A 22575-nucleotide genomic window follows, 5' to 3' on the forward strand; every position below is an offset into this window, starting at 1 on the left:
GAAGGGCAAGAAGGAGGACCCTGGAAATTACAGGCCTGTCAGTCTCACTTCAGTGTCTGGTAAAATTATGGAGAAGATTGTTCTGGAAGCTACTGAAAAACACCTGAAAGATAACACCATCATCGGTCACAGCCAGCATGGTTTCATGAGAGGAAAGTCCTGCTTATCAAACCTGATTTCCTTCTATAACAAGGTAACCCACCTAGTTGATCAAGGCAAGCCAGTTGATGGTAATCTTTTTGGATTTCAGTAAGGCTTTTGATACTGTCTCTTACAGGATCCTTCTGGACAAAATGTCCAGCACACAGATGGATAAACACATCATGTGGTGGGTGAGTAACTGGCTCGCAGGTCAGGCACAAAGGGTTATAGTAAATGGGGTATCATCAGGTCAGCTGGTCACTAGTGGAGTTCTTCAGGGCTCCATTTTAGGGCCTGTTCTCTTCAACATCTTCATAAATGACTTGGATGCAGGACTCAAAGGTATACTAAGTAAATTTGCTGATGATACTAAATTGGGAGGAGCTGATTACTCCCTTGAAAGCAGAGAAGCTCTGCAGAAAGACCTTGAAAAATGAGAGGGTTGGGCAATCACCAACCATATGAAGTTCAACAAGGGAAAGTGCCAGATTCTGTACCTGGGATGGGGCAACCCTGGACATAAGGACAGACTGGGGAATGAGAGGCTAGAGACCAGTGCTGTGGAAAGGGACCTGGGGGTCCTGGTGGACAGCAAGTTGAATATGAGTCAGCAGTGTGCCCTGGAAGTTGGGGGGCCAACTGTGTCCTGGGGTGCATCAGACAAAGCATTGCCAGCAGGTTGAGGGAGGTGATTGTCCTGCTCTGCTCTGCACTGGTGATGCCTCACCTTGAATATTGTGTACAGTTTTGGTCACTGCAATATAAGAAAGATATAAAGCTATTAGAGAGCATCCAAAGGAGGGCAATGAAGATGGTGATGGGCCTTGAGGGGAAGCCATATGAGGAGTGGCTGAGGTCACTTGGTCTGTTCAGCCTGGAGGAGAGGAGGCTGAGGGAAGACCTCATTGCAGTCTACAACTTCCTCATGAGGAGAAGTGGAGGGACAGGCACTGATATCTTCTCTGTGGTGACCAGTGACAGGACCTAAGGAAATGGCTTGAAGCTGTGTCAGGGGAGGTTTAGGTTGGATATTAGGAAAAGGTTCTTTACTTAGAGGGTGGTTGGGCACTGGAACAGGTTCCCCAGGTGTAACAGACAGATAACATAGAAATGCAAAAAAAAAAAAATGTTTCGCCATTGTTTCTGCCTGTCAAAAAACTTCCTACCAAAAATTGTCTGACAGCTTTCTACCAGAAGTTCTCACCAGAGCTTCCTGCTGGAGTTTTCCTGTCAAAAGATCCTGTTATTGTTCATGGTTATCATATCTCTTCAAACATCTGAATAGGGCTATGTGCCAAGAAATCACATACAACCGCCTTTGAACACTATAAAAGTTGAGGAAAAATTTGAGAAAGGTAGGGAAAGAGGAGTGGGAAAGACAATTGGCTACTGCAGCCGAGAGTCTCTCCCCACCTCACCCTCCCCTTTTCTCCTGCCACCATATGCTGCCTGCCTGCCACCGGCGACTGGAACCCTGCCGGACCGGAGAGGTCTGTATGCTGCCTGTTTGCCACCGAAGAACTGGAAGTCTGCCGGTCCAGAGAGGACTGAGACCCACCATGCGACATGTGTGAGTTATATCTACCCTTACCATAGTTCTGAGGGCCAAAAGGAGTAGTTGAACGGGACCCTGCACGGCCTGAGATACAGTTCGGTGTGAGCGGCGAAACCCACATCCTGGTTGCATTCTGGAGAGTTAAAGCTGCTAAGACCCCCCACACACACACCCACACACCCACACACCCACCCCCCATACATCCCGCAGTTCATAGAATCATAGAATCATAGAATAGATTGGGTTGGAAAAGACCTCCAAGATCATCAAGTCCAACCTCTGATCCAACTCCAATTACTATATCATGGCACTAAGGGCCACATCCAATCTCTTTTAAAAACCTCCAGGGATGGTGAATCCACCACCTCTCTGGGTAGGTCGTTCCAATGCCTGATAACCCTCTCTGTAAAGAATTTCTTCCTAACATCTAACCTAAACCTCCCCTGGTAGAGCTTGAGCCCATGTCCCCTTGTCCTATTGTTGGTTGCCTGGGAGAAGAGACCAACCCCCACCTGGCTATAACCTCCCTTCAGGTAGTTGAAGAGAGTGATGAGGTCGCCTCTAAGCCTTCTCTTCTCCAGACTAAACAACCCCAGCTCCCTCAGCCTCTCCTCATAGGACTTGTGCTCAAGTCCCTTCACCAGTCTCGTTGCTCTTCTCTGGACCCACTCCAGCACCTCAATATCCTTCCTGAACTGAGGGGCCCAGAGCTGAACACAATACTCAAGGTGTGGTCTCACCAATGCAGAGTACAGGGGAAGGATCACTTCCCTGCTCCTGCTGGCCACACTGTTTTTGATGCAGGCCAGGATGCCATTGGCCTTCTTGACCACCTGGGCACACTGCTGGCTCATGTTCAGCCTCCTGTCAATCAGCACTCCCAGGTCCCTTTCCGCCTTTCCCCCTCCAGCCACTCTGTGCCCAGCCTGTAGCGCTGCATGGGGTTGTTGTGGTCAAAGTGCAGGACCTGGCACTTGGTCTTGTTGAACTTCATTCCATTGGAGTCAGCCCATCTCTCCAGTCTATCCAGATCCCTCTGCAGAGCCCTCCTGCCTTCCGGCAGGTCGACACTCCCTCCCAACTTGGTGTCATCTGCAAATTTGCTGATGATGGACTCAATCCCCTCATCTAAATCATCGATAAAGATGTTAAAAAGGACTGGGCCCATCACTGACCCCTGGGGGACAACACTGGTGACCGGCCGCCAACTGGATGCAGCCCCGTTCACCACCACTCTCTGGGCCCGGTCCTCGAGCCAGTTCCTGACCCAGCACAGAGTGCCCCTGTCCAAGCCGTGGGCTGCCCGTTTTTCCAGGAGTATGCTATGGGAGACAGTGTCAAAGGCTTTGCTGAAGTCCAGATAGACCACATCCACAGCCTTTCCCTCATCCACCAGGTGGGTCACCTGATCGTAAAAGGAGATCAGGTTGGTCAAACAGGATCTGCCCCTCAGTTAAAGAGATAACATTGGAAAAAGCAGCAGAGACAGAGAAAAAAAAGGCAGAAAACAGCTTCTCCCCACACATACACATACAGATCAGCTAGTAGTTTTTGGTGGTATCTTTTCTCTGTTTCTAGAAGTAATCTTAGCATTTTCCACCTTTTCTTATTTTTTCCTCTTTCTTTTTGCATCTCTTAGCAATTAATAAAATCAGTTTTGGTATCAACAGATGACTTGCATGAGTTTTAATTTTGCTCAAGGGAATATTCGAATCTGAAGTTCTTTCTGCAACTTTTAAGCAGACCAGGGAAGTGGTCACAGCATCAAGCTTGCAAGAGTTCAAGAAGTGTTTGGACAACTCTCTCGGGCACATTATGTGATTCTTGGGGCTGTCCAGTGCAGGGCTGGGAGTTGGACTTCAATGATCCTTGTGGGTCCCTTCCAACTCAAGATATTCTATGATTCTATGATTCTATGAACTGACTGCAACCCCCATTCTCCATCCCCCTGTGCCGCTGTGGGGAGGAGGTAGAGTGAAGGGAGTGAAGTTGAGCCCAGGAAGAAAGGAGGGGTGAGGGTAAGGTGTTTAAAGATTTGGTTTATCCTCATTATCCTACTTTGATTAGATTAGTAATAAATTCAATAATTTCCCCAGTTGAGTCTGTTTTGTCCGTGATGGTAATCGGTGAGTGATCTCTCCCTGTCCTTATTTCAACATATGAGCCTTTCATTATATTTTCTCTCCCCAGTCTAGGTGAGGATGGGAGTGTCAGAGTGGCTTTGGTGGACACCTGGCATCCAACCAGTGTCAACTTGTCATGGTGGGACACCAATCATGAGTTAGAATGATAGTCTTTCAGAAATCAATGTGCACATGATTTACTGAAAAACATTTCAACATTTTTTCTGTCTTTCTATACAGTACACAAAAGTTTTTCTAACAAATAAATGAAGCTTCAATTCTGCGAACACAGACATACAATACTTTTTCCACACACAGAGCTACTACTTTGTTAGGAGTACACATGAGAATCACATTATCTACAATGTTCAAATGTAGAACAAGGGAGAACTACTTACCTCTGCAAAGGAAAGAATTAAACCTGAGTAGATTACTATAAAAACATTTATATTATTTCCTTAAAATTTTTAGTTAGAAACATTTTAAATAGCTGCAATGTTTTAATATTCATGGCACTCCTCTAAACTTCTGTTATAAAACCATTTTTTTGTTACACATCAGCTAGTTTTTATATAAGACAAGGTTTCAAGCTGGGAATATACTTACATAGACTCAATATCTTTTTCTTTTTTCATTATTCCTGAAAAACCAAAAGGCTTCCTCTTTCGTGGTTTTATCCCTGTGAAACAAACACTTTTCATTTAAAGATCAAAGAAATGAGTATATATGTCAGACACCGGTGCATACCAATGCCAATACCTTTTAAATGCCGCCATGACAAGTGATACAAAAATCTAACAGTGGAGGTAGGTATGGAGTTAAACTAAATGAACAGAAGAATAAACTAAGGGAACATTATTCCAATATGTTGTTCAGTAACATAATGTACCACTTTGGGATGGGACAGAGTTATTTTCTTCACAGTAGTTTGTATGGGGCTGTGTTTTGGATTTGTGCTGAGAGCAGGGTTGATAACACAGGGATGTTTTCGTTATTGCTGAGCAGTGTTGGCACAGAGTTAAGACTTTTTCTGCTACTCACACCACTCCACCAGTGAGTAGGTTGGGGGTGCACAAGAATATGGGAGGGGACACAGTGGGGACAGCTGACCCCAACTGATCAAAGAGATATTTCAGACCATATGACATCATGCTCAGTATATAAAGCTGAGGGAAGGAGGAGGTAGGGGGGACGTTAAGAGTGATGGTGTTTGTCTTCTCACTGTTATGCATGATGGGGCCCTGCTTTCCTGGAGATGGCTGAACACTTTCCTGCCCATGGGAAGTGGTAAATTAATTCCTCGTTTTGCTTTGCTTGTGCACATGGTTTTTGCTTTCCCTATTAAACTATCTTGATCTCAACCCACAAGTTTTCTCACTTTTACCCTTCTGATTCTCTTCCCGATCCCACTGGAGGAGAGACAGCAAGCGGCTGTGTGGGGCTGAGTTGCCTACCAAAAACACATCGGCTTCATAAGAAAAAAAAAAGATATGGTTCACACAACACATTAATAACATAAACCTTTATAAAACTCATCTCTGTTTTACATCCAACTCTCCAAGCTGGGTATGCTAGACTGTCACTTATTTTATAGAAGATTTGAGGAAAGGGACTCCGCTCACAGAAACTCAACAGGAGCTATTGATCCAACCAATCTTGAATAGTCAATGCACTTAGGTCAGAAACTGAACTCAGCTACTGCAGTTCAGTACCCTGTTCTTATTTCCTTGCATGTTCCTGATACCTGCAAGCCCCTGTCTATCCTAAAAAGTAGCATCTTGGTCCTGTAAAAACTAACATCTCTTGGCTTCCCAGTTGATGCTGACTTCATGATTTCCCAATGCTGTAGCCAACTCTAATGCTGTATCCCTCTGAGTCTAGAACCACACCTTCTCTTTGTCTTTTCTTCCCTGGTTTTAGCACTGGATATATATAGCTTCAGTAAAGAAAAAAAGTTTGCTTTCATACCCATTTAATGCACAACAATTAAAATACATTTAAATATTCCATCAGACTTACTGCCATGTCTGATTCTTTCCCCATTTTTTGCTGAATCAAAGTAGACTGCCAAACTTGAAACAAAATGACCAAGTGCAAGCATCTGATCCAACTAGTCTACAGTTTTATTTTGATGTAAGATACTACCTACAGCAAGACTTTAGGCAAAATGGTGGAAATAATTTGGTTTCTATAATTTAACAACTGACAATTTGAGCACATAATTAAAAAAACCCTCAGTATTCCCATTTACAGAAATACATTACACAGCACATAAGGAATCTCTTTACTTTTAGAAATATTCAGTGTGAAATAAATCAAAACTTCTCACAAATCAGGTAACTATAAACTCAGTCATATCTTATAGTTTAATAGAGACAGAAATAGCTTCAAAATTATTTTTAAATGCTAACCTGGGATTTAGTTCCTTTCTGTGCTCCATCCAGACCAAAACAATGACAAATGGATAGTGAGAGTAGTTTCTTAACATCTATCGCCTTTGCTTCAGTCAGAAGGTTTATCATAGAATCCCAGAATGGTTTGGGTTGGAAGGGACCTTAAAGATCATCTCGTTCCAACCCTCCTGCCATGGGCAGGGACACCTTCCACTAGACCAGGTTGCACCAAGCCCCATCCAACCTGGTCTTGAACACTTCCAGGGATGGGGCAGTCACAGCTTTCCTGGGCAACCTGTTTCAGTACCTGACCATTCTCACAGTAAAGAAATACTTCCTCATAGCTAATCTAAACCTACCCGCATAAAGTATTTTAGGTCTCATTTCCATAGAAGTTTGTTTCTCAAAAAAAACCAGCTTTTTGGCCTATTGGAATACAGAAATTAAAATGTGAATATTCTTCTCTCCTCAGGTTCAGGTCCTATCCACAGGATTCTTAGGTAAATAACTATGCTACAGCAACTCACCTTCAACTGCATTGGATGTGTTACATTCCTCAAATTCAATAGGGCCTTAAAGAAATAAAAATAAAGATAAACATTAGGTTGAATTTAATCTCAAATGAAGGTTAAACCCTAAGATATTTTAACAACTATTAATATTTTCTGAAAATACTAAACAATATAAATAAAAATTTAGGTGGCAGTTGAAAACCACAATTTCTCTGCCAATGGTCAGACTGCAAAATCATACATGTACAGTGAATCATTAAATATTTTCACTCTTTCATATTGAAAAAATTAAAATACTAGTGCACACTGTCTAAATGCAATTTAATTTCCTATATTATTATAACCACATGAAAAATTTCTGATTTATTTCCTCTTCTCATTCAAAATTGCATCTATAATATAGTGTAAGGCTTTTAACTTGTCTTCTTTTAATGAACAAGAACTATGTAAAAAAAATCAAAAAGATAAAAGCATGACAGAAAGTATGTGGGAGACTGGTTACCCAGGACATGGAGGTACTGAACTGAGGTACTGAACGACTTTTTTGCCTTGGTCTTCACAAACAAGTGCTCCAGCCACACCGCCTGAGGTACAGAAGGTGAAGGGCAGGGATTGGAAAAATGAAGAACTACTAGTTGTAGGAGAAGACCATGTCTGAGACCCACAGTTGGACTTGATGATCTTAAAAGTCTTTTCCAACCTTAACAATTCTGATTCTATGAAAAGTAGCGTGGCCAGCAGGTTGAGGGAAGTGATTCTTCCCCTCTACTCTGCTCTGGTGAGACCCCAACTGGTTTACTGCATCCAGTTCTGGGGCCCCCAACACAAGAAAGATGTAGACCTGTTGGAGCGAGTCCAGAGGAGGTCCAGGATGATCAGAGAGCTGGATTACCTCTCCTATGAAGACAGGCTGAGAGAGTTGGGCCTGTTCAACCTGAAGAAGAGAAGGTTCCAGGGAGACCTTAGAGCAACCTTCCAGTACTTAAAGGAGGCCTACAAGAAGGCTGGAGAGGAACTTTTTGCAAGGGCATGTAGTGATAGGACAAGGGGGAATGGTTTTAAACTGAAAGAGGATAGGTTTAGATTGGATATTAGGAAGAAATTCTTTACTGTGAGGGTGGAGAGGCACTGGCTGGAACAGGTTGCCCAGAGAAGCTGAGGGAACCCTGAGCAATCTGGTCTAGTGGAAGGTGTCCCTGCCCATGGCAGGAGGGTTGAAACAGGATGAACTTTAAGGTTCCTTCCAACCCAAACCATTTTGTGATTATATCATTCTATAACTATAGCCCTAATTTTGAGATTCATGTTTTTTCTAACTGTTTCCTCTTCATAGCCAATTATCTGGACAGCTAAAAATTATGTGCAGAATCTTAAACATAGCAATAAAGAAGATAAAAAGCTTTTAAAAAATCTTTAAGACTACACAGGACAAAAAAGTTGAGAGCACTGGTTAAGTGCCCTATCTAAATAAATTTGTCATTATGGTTTCCCATTATAGTTGTGTGACAGATGCACTCAACCCCTTAACTGAACTAGGAGTAGTTTGGTGTGAGGGAACACGATTCAGGATGGGAACAGTTCCCGGCATTCCCCTTTTGCCTGTGCCCTATTCTGATTTGCTCCCCCGTTTGTCTGTCTGATACACCACCCTATGTTCTGCCCCTTTTGTTCCCTGGCAGGACGGATAAGAATCGGGCGCACGCCTGAATAAAGAACTTTGCTTGCACCCTTCCTCGTGTCCTGTCCCCCCTTCGGACCGCGACAAATGGCACCCAGCGTCGGGCAGAAAAGGTTTTTACCTTAAGAAAACCTCCCCCACGCCACAAAGGCTCAGACGGCGCAGAGAGAAGCGTTTTCGTCTCGCTGGTCCTTCCCGGTAGAACCCCAGATTACGGCAAGATGACCACGGCACCGAGAAAGGTGAGCTCTGGGAAAAACCTCTAATCCCATCTCTCACCCTCAAAAAATCAACTTTAAAACCAACTGCAGACCAACAGAAGCCTAAGTAATTTCGCAATGGGCCTCTCGCTATCTATCCCTCAAAAGTTTGTATACCGCAAGCTTAAAGACTTTATTTTGGAAAATGGACACCCCTTAGACAAAAAATCCGCAAAAACCCTTGCTAAATGGCTTGAAAACGGAGGGGAAACTGTCTCCGACAGCATGTCTCTAAAGGACTGGGAGAAAATTGGATATAAGATCTGGAAAGCGAAAGAGAGGGGAGACAAAGTTGCTATTGAACCACTGATTGCCTGGAGGTTACTTCTGATGACTCTACAACATCAAATAACCGATTCCAATGAAAATCTCCAAGAATCTGAGCAAAAATCCAAGCCCCCATCCCCGAAAAAGGGCAAGTCCCGGGAATTCGGGAGTTGCGGGGGGTGGGGGGGTGGGGGGGGGCGGGAGACCACGGACGGCGGGAGGAAGAAACAAATCACGGAATACCAGGGGTTTTTGTATCATGGCGTCGGTGAGCTAAGCGGCTGCGCGGGTGAAACCGAGGAGAGTGGGGAGCGAACGTGGGAGTGCACGCGGCGTGGAGAAACGGTATGCAAAGATTTTGCGCCTCTCCCTCCAGCACCTCCCCCCAACCCGCCCGTGGAAACTTGGTCGGTACCGCCTCCCAGCCCGCCCGTGGAAGCCCAGCCGGCACCACGTCCCCACCGCCCCCTGCGCCTGTCGCCGTCGGCACCGGCCCCCACGCACGGGGTTAGCATTCCTAGAAAGGAAAGAAAAAAACCCACAAACCCCCGGAGAGAGGGGTTCCTCCCTCAAGTTAACCCTCAGTGATTCAAATGGTTTAACTACTTGAATTTTACATTTCTCAGGTGGAATTTCAGTTTTTATTTTATTAAATGCTTGGGGTTTTTTTCTATTTTTTCTTTTTAGGGGAGTCTCCTCTGATTAGCACAGCAGCGGTCCCAGCTCCTTGCTCGCGCCCGGCCCGGAAAGGATCAGCTACCGGGGTCGGACGCCGCCACTGCCCCTCCCCCCTCTACTCTGCTATGGGAGCGAGGGCTGAGCGTGGAGGGTCAGCTCTACCCAGGCAGTTAAAAGCGAAGCATTGTTATTTAATTGCTTGTAATATACTGGCCGGATAAAAGAGTCAAAAAGGAAGTATCAAACCACCACGCCACTACCAAACAACACGTATGTATGTTAGTATTGTGGTTCTTAGGTTTAGTAAAAAGCCAGTATACACCACATCTTGTTTAAAACAATAGATTTGCTCATTATTTCCCAATTCCTTCAGTGAACAAAAAAGATCTGAGTCACAAGACCATATTTCTGAGAATGTTATGGTTTTACACCCTGCAATTCTTCCTGTAAGATTCTCTCTTTTATGCGCATTTCAAAACTCTGTTTGAAGTTTTCTAACACTTTGCACAGTGAGTGTGCATGTAATGAGCATGTAATGAGCATAATGAGCATGTAATGGGGGACACGTAGTAGGCATGTTGGGAAGTCTGTAAACCTGGAGGATCTCAGCCAATTGAGAAATGGGGAGGGACCTGTGTTTCGGGCAGAGGGGATAAAAGAGGCTGTGACCTCTATCAAGTTGAGAGACCTCATTGGGGATTGTCCAATGAACTCTCCCTTTTATTCAAATAAAAGTTTTAGCTAGCTCCTCTGTCTCTTGGCTATTTTTGAGTGTCTTAGTACCAGGATTATTTTTTGGAATAGAAAGAAGGAGAAAGAGCACACAAGGAAATGTGTAAGGGAAAGGAGAGAAAGAAAGAGAGAAAAGAATAAAATTTATAGTCACTACTCAAAGGTTTCCTTGAACTTGGTGTTTGTTGTAGTTGGTGTCTTGGTCCATCAGGGGGAGGTGAGGGAGAGAAGCCCATGGATCAAAATTTGGTGGGTTTATATACCCTGAGAAACCTTCCTGGTGCCACCTCCTGAGGGGAGGGGGGGGTCGCTTTTGCAGAGGCTGTAAGCCCTGGTTTTTGCAAAGTCATTTAGCCTTGGGGGGGGAGGAAGGGAAGGGGAGGCACTCCTGCTAAAAGCCAGACATTCTCTAGGGCAGTGATGGGTGTGTGCACAAAAGGCTCCTTTTGACACAGCCTGGCTCATAGGAGATAAGCATCACATCCCAGGACAGGCCACTGGTCTCCCTTAGATAAACATCACACACCTAAAAGAAGCATCACACCCCCAAGACTTTGTCCCTAGGGCCTCACAAATCTAAACATCTTGTGGGCTATGACCTCCTCCCTTCAGTCTTATCTTCAATCCCCTGGTAGGAGGCTTGCACAGCTTGCTCCAGTAGCAATGTTTTAAGGCAATTTAAAAAGTCCAGTTCCTCACAACACTTTCTTTTTAATGATACCTATTAACTTATTTTATGCTTCACCAAAATGAGCAGAGTTAATAGACAAGTCCCTTCTCACCACACACCCTCTCTCCTTCCCTCGAATCTACTAGCTGCCTTACTGAAAGAAAGATAAATAACAACCATGACAACAACTCTACATAAAAAAAAAAAGATGGGTCATTATCGTAGGACACTCCCTTCTGAAGGGAACAGAAGACACCATATGCAGATTGGACCCACTCCTTAGGGAAGTCTACTGCCTCCCTGGGGCCTGGTTCAAGATGTGAAGAGAAAGCTTCCTATCCTGGTACAGCCCTCAGATTATTATCCATTGTTGACTTTTAGGTAGGCAGTGATGAAGTCCTGCACCTTAGAGAGTGTTTTGCCTGTCTAGAGCTTGCCAGTGGTGATGAAAGGCTCCAGTGTTTATGGGTATGAATCAGAGGGAAGGCAAATAATGCAGATATCCTGGTGGGAGTCTGTTATAGACCACCCAACCAGGATGAGGAGGCAGATGAAATATTCTATAAGACGTTGGGAGGTCTCATGATCACTGGCCCTTGTTCTTGGGGGGGGATTTCAACTTGCCAGATATCTACTGGAAATACAACACAGCAGAAAGGAAACAGTCCAGAAGGTTCCAGGAGTGTGTGTAACATGATAACTTCCTGACACGGTGAGTGAGCCAACTAGGGAAGGTGCCCTGCTGGATCTGTTGTTTGTGAACACAGAAGGACTGGTGGGTGATGTTATGGTTGGAGGCAGTCTTGGGCACAGCAACCACAAAATGAAAGATATTTCAATTCTTAGAGAAGGAGGGGTGCCAGTAGAACTGCTCCTTTGGACTTCCAGAGGGCAGACTTTGGCCTGTTTAGGAGACTGGTTGAGACAGTCCCTTGAGCGGCAGACCTGAAGGGCAAAGAGGTCAAGGAAGGCTGGACACTTCAAGAAAGAAATCTTCAGTGTTCAGGAACAGGCTGTCCACATGTGCTGAAAGATGAAACAGCAGGGAAGAAGGTCAACCTGGCTGAAAAATGACATTTTCAAAGAATCGGAGCATCACAGAATATGCTTAGTTGGAAGGGACCTACAAAAATCATCGAGTCCAACTCTTAGCCCTGCACAGGACCATCCCCAAGAATCACACCATCTGCCCAAATATTGTTCAAATGATTCTTGAACACCATCAGGCTTGGTGCTGTGACCACTTCTTTGGGGAGCCTGTTCCAGTGCCCAACCACCCTCTAAGTGAAGAACCATTTCCTAATATCCAACCCAAACCTCCCCTGATACAGCTTTAGGCCATTCCCTCAGGTCCTGTCACTGGTCACCACAGAGAAGATATCAGTGCCTGTACTGCCTCTTCCCCTCATGAGGAAGTTGTAGACTGCAATGAGGTCTTCCCTCAGTCTCCTCCAGGCTGAACAGACCAAGTGACCTCAGCCACTCCTCATACAGCTTCCCCTCAAGGCCCATCACCATCTTCACTGCCCTCCTTTGGATGCTCTCTAATAGCTTTATATCTTTCTTATATTGCAGTGACCAAAACTGCACACAATATTCAAGGTAAGGCCACACCAGTGGTAGAGTAGAGCAGGGCAATCACCTCTTTTGACCAGCTGGAGATGCTTTGCCTGATGCACCCCAGGACATGGCTGGACCCCCCTGGCTGCCAGGGCACTCATTCAACTTGCTATCAACCAGGACCCCTGGGTCCCTTTCCTTGGCACTGCTCTCTAGCCTCTCATTCTGCAGTCTGTATGTACATCCAGGGTCGCCCCATCCCAGGTGCAGAATCTGGCACTTTCCTTTGTTGAACTTCATATGGTTGGTGATTACCTAGTCCTCTAATTTGTTAAGGTCTTTCTGCAGGGCCTCCCTGCCTTTGAGGAAGTCAAAAGCTCCTCCGAGATTTCTGTCATGTGCAAACTTGCGTAGTATCCCTTCCAGTCCTTCATCCAAGTAATTTATGAAGATGTTGAAGAGAACAGAGCCTAAGATGGAGCCCTGTGGAACCCCACTAGTGACAGATCGCCAGTCTGATGTTACACCACTGTGCTTGACCCGTGAGCCAATTGTTCACCCACCACATGATGTGTTTATCCATCTGTGTGTTGGACATTTTGTCCAGAAGGATCCTGTAAGAGACAGTATCAAAAGCCTTACTGAAATCCAAAAAGATTACCATTAGGGGTGAGATAAGAAAGGGTTTATTTACCTAATTAACTGCTCTGGAGATTTTTTCAGCACCTAAATCCCACTGGTTTATTTGCCAAGGCTAAGATGTTACAAGACGTGCGCACCGCCGTGTCTGAGGTGTTACATTTTATAATACCATCCATCCAATCCCAGATGTGTCCACCCTGTGGCCTTTACTCTGGACCGCCCCGGGTCCACCCATGAGAAATGGGTCTGGGGTGCATTTCGGGACCACCTACTTCATCACCTTCACCATCATCAGAGCACAAAGGGTACATAGTCACCTAATTTTTGACCGTATTCTATGGTTTAGGCCCTGATATGCTGTTCTGCCAACAATCTAGGCCTTGCCTTGACAAAAGACTAAACATTTCTGCTGTGTTCAGGAGTAGGATTGATATAGGGAGCATAGAATGGGGTAAGAGGGTTAAGGAATGCGTAAACAAGGGTGCTAGAGGGAAAGGGATAAGGGACAAGGGACAAAGGAGGGAGGGTTGCTGCTTTTAGAATCTACTTATAAAACTTACAAGGCTTACCAATATTAGAAAAATAAAAAAACCATTAGGGGCTTAAGGCATCAATATCCCCCCCCACCATCTCCATGCTCATCCAGGTGCAACCCTTGCCTGTTGGGAAACGCAAAGGGATTTGACATGAGTATTTCAGTGAACCCGAGGGGAATTTCTGACAGGTACATTTACACACATAGAAATAGGTGTACACATGGTTTTACCTGTGTGCATGTGAATTGATTATCTTTGCATCCATATCTTTTGCACCCCTACCCCCTTTTGCATTCTTGGCTTCCGTGTAAATCATTCTAAATTACTTCTAGTTTGATCTTCCTTTGTACGTGTAAGGACTTAAAGAGCACAATGAACTGCCTCAAAATACTATCAAAGAAGGAAATTCCCATAAGTCACCACAACAGATAAGCACAGATGGCAAACAGGAAGGCGTTAATTCCAAGGCCTAAATGGAGGTGAAGGTTTGAAATTAGCACACAAGACAGAATTGCACTGTGCAGACTGTGGGAAAGCGCAGACAGCAACAACCAGAAGATAGGCCTGGTAAAGCAGATCTGGGTAACCTATCAAAAAAATTCCCACCTGCAGACTGTAAGCACATCAGACAAAACTCCCACCATGGCAAACTGTGAGAAATGAAGCAAGTCCTTAAAACCCATGCCAGCCCAAGTTGTGGGAATGGCATCTACCCCCATGAATACCCAGGACTTGGACTGTATAAAAGTGGTACCCCAGAAGCACAACTTCAGGACCCCCACCACCAGGTAGACCAGGCTGAAGATGGACCAGCGGAACACTGCAAGGATCCACATGGTGGTGACATATATTTACTTAATCTCTGTCTCTCTCTCACTCTCTTTCTCCCCCCCATTCCCTTCTCTCTCTCTCTACCTCATATTTACTGTTAAATAAAATCCGTACTATTGACTTTGGCATATGGTCTTGTTTGCACCTTAATTCAGGCAGAGGCATCCTAACACTATGCTTTAATCTGTCCAGTAAGTAATAGAGTGAACCTTGCCAGCAAACTCTGTAAAGTCGCATTTTCACAAATTCAAATTAAACCCTGCTTTTGCCAATACCTTTGCTGGTGTTTCTTTAAGTGGCCAAACCACTCGTTCACGACAATGGGTCTAGAGCACAAGTCTTATGAGGAGCATCTGAGTGAGATGAGGGTGTTCAACCTGGAGAAAGGGAGGCTTCAGGGGGACCTTATCTCTGTCTACAACTGCCTGAAAGGAGGTTGTAGCAAGGTGGGGGTCAGTTTCTTCTCCCAAGTAACAAGAGATAGGACAAGAGGAAATGGTTTCAAGTTGCACCAGGGGAGGTTTAGTTGGATATTAGGAAAAAATTTTTCAATAAAAGAATTGTCAAGCATTGCAACAGGATGCTCAGGGCAGTAGTAGAGTCACCATCCCTGGAGGGATTTAAAAGATGTGTAGATGTGACACTTAGGGACATGGTTTAGTGGTGATCTTAGCAGTATTAGATTAATGGTTGGACTCGATCTTTTTCAATCTAAATGATTCCATAATTCTATTATTCAGTTAAAATTCTAAAGCATGTTTGATCCTAACTTATTTTTTCTACTTAATTCAAATTAAATGTCTTTCATCCTTTGTAATTCAAGAAGTTTAAGTTGCTAGTGGCAACATTTAAAAAAATAAGTTTAGTATTTTCCTCGAATTCCCAAAAATGTTTGCTGGGTTTTTTTTAAATTTGTATTTAACCTACCTCCACCAATACATGTTGCGCTATATATTTCTAGCAAAGGCAAACAAAGGAAAATTTGTGTTTTTGCCAATAGAATGGCCAACCTGGTAAGACAAGCTTCAAACCAGGAAAGATGGAGGAAGGGGACAACTATAGTAACCACCCAAGGAGAAAAAGGAGGCTTAAGAGGGAATACCTCGAGCAAGTACAAGCAGCCTAAGACATAACCACTAGACAGGAATATGGGGCAACCCCTTGCACCCCCATTGGGATATTGACACACTCAAATACCTTTATAAAGTGCCTATACACCAATGCACACAGTATGGAGAAAAAACCAGAGGAACTAGAGATCTGTGTGCAATCACAGGGCTTTGATCTCATTGTGATTACAGAGATATGGTGGGATAGCTCACGACTGGAATGTTGTCATGACTTGACAAGGGCTACACACTGTTTAGGAGAGACAGACCAGGTGGAATTGCCCTCTATGTGAGGCTACACTTGGAATGTATCGAGCTCTGTCTTGGGGTGGATGACTGTCATAGGTTTGAAAAGAGATGTTGGAATTTTCTTTTTCTTCCCTATGAAGAGGAGCAAGGCCTGAAAAGTGAATGTGATATAGCAAAACAAAAATTAGAGAGTTAATTTAGAATGCATGTTCTAAGCAAAAGCATAGAGAACTAAGTCTTAGGAACAGCAGAGATAATAACTCATTAAGGAATGCAGGACACATTGACACAAAGAACATAACGTAAGTACACAGGAAAACAGAGAGAACTAAAAATGCTAACATATACACAAAATAGGCATATGGAGGGGAGACAGAGCAGTTTTGAGCAGTTCTTCAGTGCCTTTTGGGGCAAATTCGGCATCACCTAGGGTCACGTCCCTGTTCCCTCCCCATCTGTTTCTTCCAGGATGGAGGGAGTAGGGGGAGGGGGTGGGGGCGGAGTGGAGCTGCAAGTGCAGGGCAGTGCAGGAGTGGGGAGAGGAGGAGATCTAGCAGAAAAGTACAGTGGCCACAGGGACAGCTGGAGGAGTCCTTGGTTTGGAGGCTTTTGGGGGTTTGGTCCGGGACCGGACACAGCAGGTTTTTGGCTGCCTCGTTCTCTTTTCCTGAGAGGCAATTTTTTCCACACGGGACACCTCGCAGAGGACAACTGAGAGAGAGAGGCCGATCCATCTCAGACTGAGGTATTCTGCTTTCAAGACTGCCTGTGGGAAAAGGACTTTTTTTTTTTTCATTGCTGGCTGCAAAGGACATGTGGCTGTGAGCAGCTTTTGAACTGCCGTGACAGTCCTGCATTCCCCCCCCAGGTTGCTGCAGGTTTCTTCCCCCCCACCTGGGGATTTGGGATGTTGTTTTGTTTCTTCTGAAAGTTTTTGATTGCACCATTTCTTGTTTATTCAGATTTTGTTAATAAAAAGCTATTTCTTTTCCACACTTCCACCTGAAGACTCTTAAGCTGTAATCTTGTTAAACTAAGACAATGATGAGCGAGTCAAGAGCTTATGGGTTAGGATAAAAGGGCAGACGAGTAAGGGTGACACCGTTGTTGGTGTTTGCTACAGGCCAACTGATCAGGAGGAGGAAGTGGATGAGGCCTTCTACAGACATCTTGAAGCAGCCTCACAGTCTCAGACCCTGGTTCTTGTGGAGGACTTTAACTACCCTGACATCTGCTGGAGAAGCAACACAGCAAAGCGCAAACAGTCCAGGAGGTTCCTGAAAAGCATTGATAACAACTTCCTGTCTGTGGTGGGGGGAAACAGTATTCCCCCTGAAGTTATAAAATGGTAAAACCCCAGGGGATGGTGACCCTTGAGGTTTTACCCAATGAGCGCTTTTGCAAAATATAAACATATCACAAGCAGACCGGAAGAGAAAGAAGTTGTTGTAGTTGTTGTTCAAGTAGCCATGTTGTAGAGCCACAAGGAGAAAGGGCAGGAGCCCCCCTGGGGGGGTCTGGCCCCCCCAGCCCCCGGCAGGAGGACTGCAGGGACTTGGAACAGTGTTAAACTGGGCCAGGTTCTGTAGCTGAGAGCTGAAGGAGTTTCTCTACTGTAAGAAGCAGCAGGAGCAGCGTACGGAGGGCAGAGAGCCAAGAGATAAGAGAGAAGCAGCAGAGGCATTGCAGCAGAGCAAGAGAGACACAGAGTTGTCTGAGAGACGAGAACCAGCAGCAGAGAGAGAAACCTAAGCTCTACAGAGTTTGGGGTAAGAACTGAAGCCAAAACCCCCAAACCCCTCTGAGACCTCCGAGATAGAGGAGGATGATGGACTCTTACTTGAAAGAGTCTTGGAGTGCTACAGCACTGCAGAAAGGAGCTGAAAAGCTCAGAAGGAATGCGGAGGGGGTGAGCTTGGCCCCCCCGCTGCTTGAGACAGAGTATGGAGCTCTGCAAAGGGGAACTTGAATCCCCTGAAGATACAGACCGTCACGAAGACCCCTGAACTTCGTTCATATGACCGTGGTGAGGCGACCTTGTCTGGATGAATGCAGCCCACGGAAGAGAAGACCCTCGCTTGGAGACGAGTGGCCGAGAGGGCTTGGATACCCCCTCGTGTGTACTGGCAGAGATCCAGCTACAGCTGCTGCATGGAAGAGAGAGACAGAGAACCTGCTGCCTTAGAGACATTGCTGCTCTGAGAGTGGAAAGGATCTTTCCATCCTCTCTCCTGGACTTTTATTTCGAGGGGAGAAGAGATTTGATCCATTGTAAATACTTTTATGTCATGGTAGAGATAATTAAGATTGTATATAATGTATTTTAGTATTTATTTTGTACAGTCATTGTAATATATATTCCCTTTCCCCCATTTTGAGTCTCGTGTGGTGTCTGGAAAAACCATCTCACACTGGGTTGAGATGTGGGAGGGGGCTTGGACTAGGGAATTGGATTTTGAGGCTCTCAAACCATGACACTGTCACAGGTAGTGGAGAATGGTGTGCTGTTTGACCTCATACTAACAAAACAGGGAAGGCCTTGTTGGAGATGTGAAGGTTGGGAGCAGCCTTGGCTGCAGTGACCATGAGATTGTGGAGTTCAGTATCGGGTGAGGAGAAAGCAGGGCAGCAAGTAAGATTGCAACCATGGACTTCAGGAGATCTAACTTTAGCCTCCTTAGGGATCTTCCTGGAAGAATCCCATGGGAACAGTCCCTTCAGGGAAGAGGGTACCAAGAGAGGTGGTCAATATTCAAGGATCACTTCCTCCAGGGTCAAGAATGGTCCATCCCGATGAGCAAGAAATTGGGCAAAGGGGGCAAGAGAGCTGTGCGGATAAACAAGGAACTCCTGTCATTACTCAAGTGCAAGCAGGAAATAAATGAAGGTGGGGCCCTGGTAACAGAGGACACAGAGAAGGCAGAGGTACTGAACACCTTCTTTGCATTGGTCTTCACTGACAAGACCAGCCCTCAGGGATCTCTGACCCAGGACCCCAGGGTAAAGGAATGGTGGAAGGACGAGTTTCCCTTGGTCAAGGAAGATTAGGTTAGAGAACACCTAGGCAAACTTGACATCCACAAGTCTATGGGCCCTGATGGGATGCATCCACATGTGAGGAGAGGGCTGGCAGACACCATAGCGAGGCCATTCACGATCATCTTTGAAAGGCTGTGGTGATAAGGAGAAGACTGGGAGAAAGCAAATGTCACTCTGTTATTCAAAAAGGGCAAGAAGGAGGACTCAGGGAACCACCGGTCAGTCAGCCTCACCTCAATCCCTGGAAAGGTGATAGAGCGTCTTATTCTGGAGACAATCTCCATCCACATGGAGGACAAGAAGATGATCAGGAGTAGTCAGCATGGATTCACTAAAGGGAAATCATGTTTGACCAGCCTGATTGCCTTCTAAGATGAGACAACTCCCTGGATGGATGAGGGGAGAGCAGTGGATATTGTCTACCTTGACTTCAGCAAGGCTTTTGACACTGTCTCTCACCACATCCTCATAGACAAATTCAGGAAGTGTGGACTGGATGAGTGGACAGTGAGGTGGATTGAGAACTGGATGAACAGCAGATCACAGAGGATCATGATCAGTGGCACAGGGTCTAGTTGGAAGCCTGTGTCCTAGTTAGAGCAGCCAGGACCAGTTCATCACTGTGTGGGTGTAACCCAAACTGTGTATTCTGCATCCTCTATGTCATTTCCCAGGAACTGTTAACTACAGACCATTTGCAGCAGCTGCCCAGAGCACACCTGACCCGCTCAGGCTGTAAACTGGGTGTTAAGAAGCCTGGGAGATAGGAGAATGTTCCTATCCTCACACCAATTACTCAGATGTGATAACTCCTCTCCGGGGAGTCATTAGCACCTCCACACCCAGCCTGAGGGGTCATGTCTCCTAATGGGCCATCAAGGATTCCAAAAATATCTCATGACTCACAATCACCCATTGTGGAACTCCTGGCCCTGGGGGAGGTACTGGGCATTCCCACTCGAACCTGAGTGTATATAATCTTGGGGTCTTGGGACTTCTGGGCCCACTCATCAGATCCAGAGAAGGACCAGAACCTTGACCAGACTGCAACCACCACTCTCGACCAGACTGCGATCACCACTCTCGCCAACAGGTCTTCCTTTCCTTTTACTTTGGACTCAGGGGGACCACATGGGGCTCAGCACGGGGGCCAACGAACACCATTCTGTTCATGCCCCAGGGTGCTGGGTTATACATCTGGGTTTTGTGGGTTAAAACCAATTGTTTGTCCGTATTATTGTATTTATTGTATTATTTTTATTAAATTATAACTCTGACTTATAATCTCTTTTGAGTTGGGTTCATTTCTCCTGCCGATTTACCTTTAAACCAGCACAGCCTGTCACTAGTGGTGCCCCCCAAGGTTCAATACTGGGCCCAGTATTGTTTAAATTATTCATTGATGACTTGGATGAAGGAGCAGAGTGCCTCCTCAGCAAGTTTGCTGATGACACAAAGCTGGGAGGAATGGCCAATACCCCAGAGTGCTGTGTAGCCCTTTAGAAGGACCTCAACAGGTTGGAGAGATGGGCAGAGAGGAACTGCCTGAAGTTCAACAAAGGCAAATGCAGGGTCCTGCACCTGGGGAGGAGTAACCCCATGCACCAGTACAGGCTGGGGGTGACCTGCTGGAAGGCAGCTCTGCAGAGAAGGACCAGAGGGTCCTGGAGGACAGCAAGCCATCCATGAGCCAGCAGTGTGCCCTTGTGGCCAAGAAGGCCAATGGTATCCTGGGCTGCATTAGGAAGAGCATTGCCAGCAGCTTGAGGGAGGTGATCCTGCCCCTCTACACAGCCATGGTGAGGCCACATCTGGAGTGCTGTGTCCAGTTCTGTGCTTCTCAGTACAGGACAGACATGGAGCTCCTAGAGTGGGTCCAATGGAGGGCAACAAAGATAATTAAGGGACTGGAGCATCTCTTTTATGAGGAAAGGCTGAGGGAACTGGGCCTGTTTAGCCTCAAGAAGAGACAACTGAGGGGGGACCTCATCCATGTCTATAAGTATCTGAAGGGAGGATGCCAAGAGGATGGAGCCAGGCTCTTTTCAGTGGTGCCAAGAGGCAATGGGCAGAAACTGATACACAGGAAGTTCCACCTCAATATGAGGAAGAACTTCTTTACTGTGCAGGTGATCAAGCACTGGAACAGGTTGCCCAGAGAGGTTGCGGAGTCTCCCTCACTGGAGATATTCAAGAACCGTATGTATGCAATCCCATGCAATGTGCTCTAGGATGACCCTGCTTGAACATGGAGGTTGGACCAGATGACCTCACTGTGGCCCCTTCCAACCTGAGCCATTCTGTGATTCCATAATTCTGTGAAAACTCATAAATTTTTCCCTTTTGAGCAAAATGGAGTGAAATTTGTAGTAGTTCTTAATTTTTCTCAGAGTTTTGTTCTGTAACTTCAGATCTCCCAACAGTTCTGTTTCCTATGTGCCTGCTGCAGAGAGTATCACAGTTTGTCCAGGGAGTAGTATTTTTAAACAAAAAAAAATAAATTTCAGAAATATGCATTTTCTGTGGTGCTCTATGTTGAACCAATTTAGAAAACAGGATAGCTGTGATGAGCTTTTGGTAGCCCACATAATAGCTGGAGTCTCCTGATGGCAGATGGCTTTATGCCCAAAGGGATAATAATACTGTAGCACAGCCATAAGTGTGTCCTGTGATCACATTGTCTCCCATTAGAATCAGCTGCAGTCTCCTAGCCAGCTAAAAGGCTTTTGGCACACATTGTTATGGAAGCATACCATCAATAAGGAATTTGAATGCTTTCTAAAGAAGTTCCCCCTCACTGTCCACTGTTCTTGTGCATCGGTAAACAAAAATATCTACACTATCATTGCAAAAAAACCCCTCAAACAAAAAAAAAAAACCCACAACTCAAAAAGCTTTCTTCTCTGAACCACCAATATAGTCTATCTTTCTGCTTCCTTAATCATTAGATGATTCAGTCAAAAACTCCGGGTGGGCTGGCATTATTGGAGATTGCCAAACAGATGCAAATCAAACCATGGAAACTCATGTGCTGGTATCACAATAACTTTCATAACAGCTACACAGAGATTTTACTGTAGGTGCACTACCTCTTCACTATGAGGCAGAAAAGTTTTCTTAACAGACATGCTCAATGATTGAATTATAGGCAAAGGGTTAACTCCAACAGGGATTTCAACTCAAAATTTGGAAGATTAACTTAATTGAACTGATACTTTTATTTACAGAACCTCATGCTACATAGTCTAACCACCAAGATTTCTGAAGCAAGTGCACAGATTCACTGTGAGTTGCAACATCCAAAGAAAGGAAAGCAGTTGTTTCACATTTAAGAGATACTGATGATGATGGGGACTAAAGTCATTCCCTGAAGTAGTCTCTAGAGTCCCTGCTGCATCATAGCCCATAGCACCGAAAAGGACAATCTAGATATTGCCATGCTGCAATAATAATAATAATCGTCAACATCATCTGCAGTACTACAGTCAAAGCATTGAGATTGCCTTTGTTCTTTTTCTCATAAAAGACAAGAAAACAATGTGAATTGAGAAGGAAGCCTTTTCTCAAGCTTCCATATGAAGGTAAAATAAAAGCAAATGT

The 22575-nt window shown here is 45.2% G+C and overlaps 1 protein-coding gene across 1 annotated transcript in view; it reads right to left on the reverse strand.

Moving 5' to 3' along the window:
- Window positions 1–22575, reverse strand: part of LOC113959226 (F-BAR domain only protein 2-like) — a 164650-nt gene that overhangs the window by 74007 nt on the left and 68068 nt on the right. Inside the window, exons 9-10 of the mRNA XM_027668095.1 lie at window positions 6740–6784; window positions 4426–4498 (exon numbers count right to left, since the gene is read on the reverse strand). Coding sequence (XP_027523896.1) covers window positions 4426–4498; window positions 6740–6784 — 118 coding nt within the window. The remainder of the gene's footprint in view (window positions 1–4425; window positions 4499–6739; window positions 6785–22575) is intronic.

The sequence above is a fragment of the Corapipo altera genome, unplaced genomic scaffold (genome assembly GCF_003945725.1).
Source record: "Corapipo altera isolate COAL_440 unplaced genomic scaffold, ASM394572v1 61029, whole genome shotgun sequence".
Classification (NCBI taxonomy): domain Eukaryota; kingdom Metazoa; phylum Chordata; class Aves; order Passeriformes; family Pipridae; genus Corapipo; species Corapipo altera.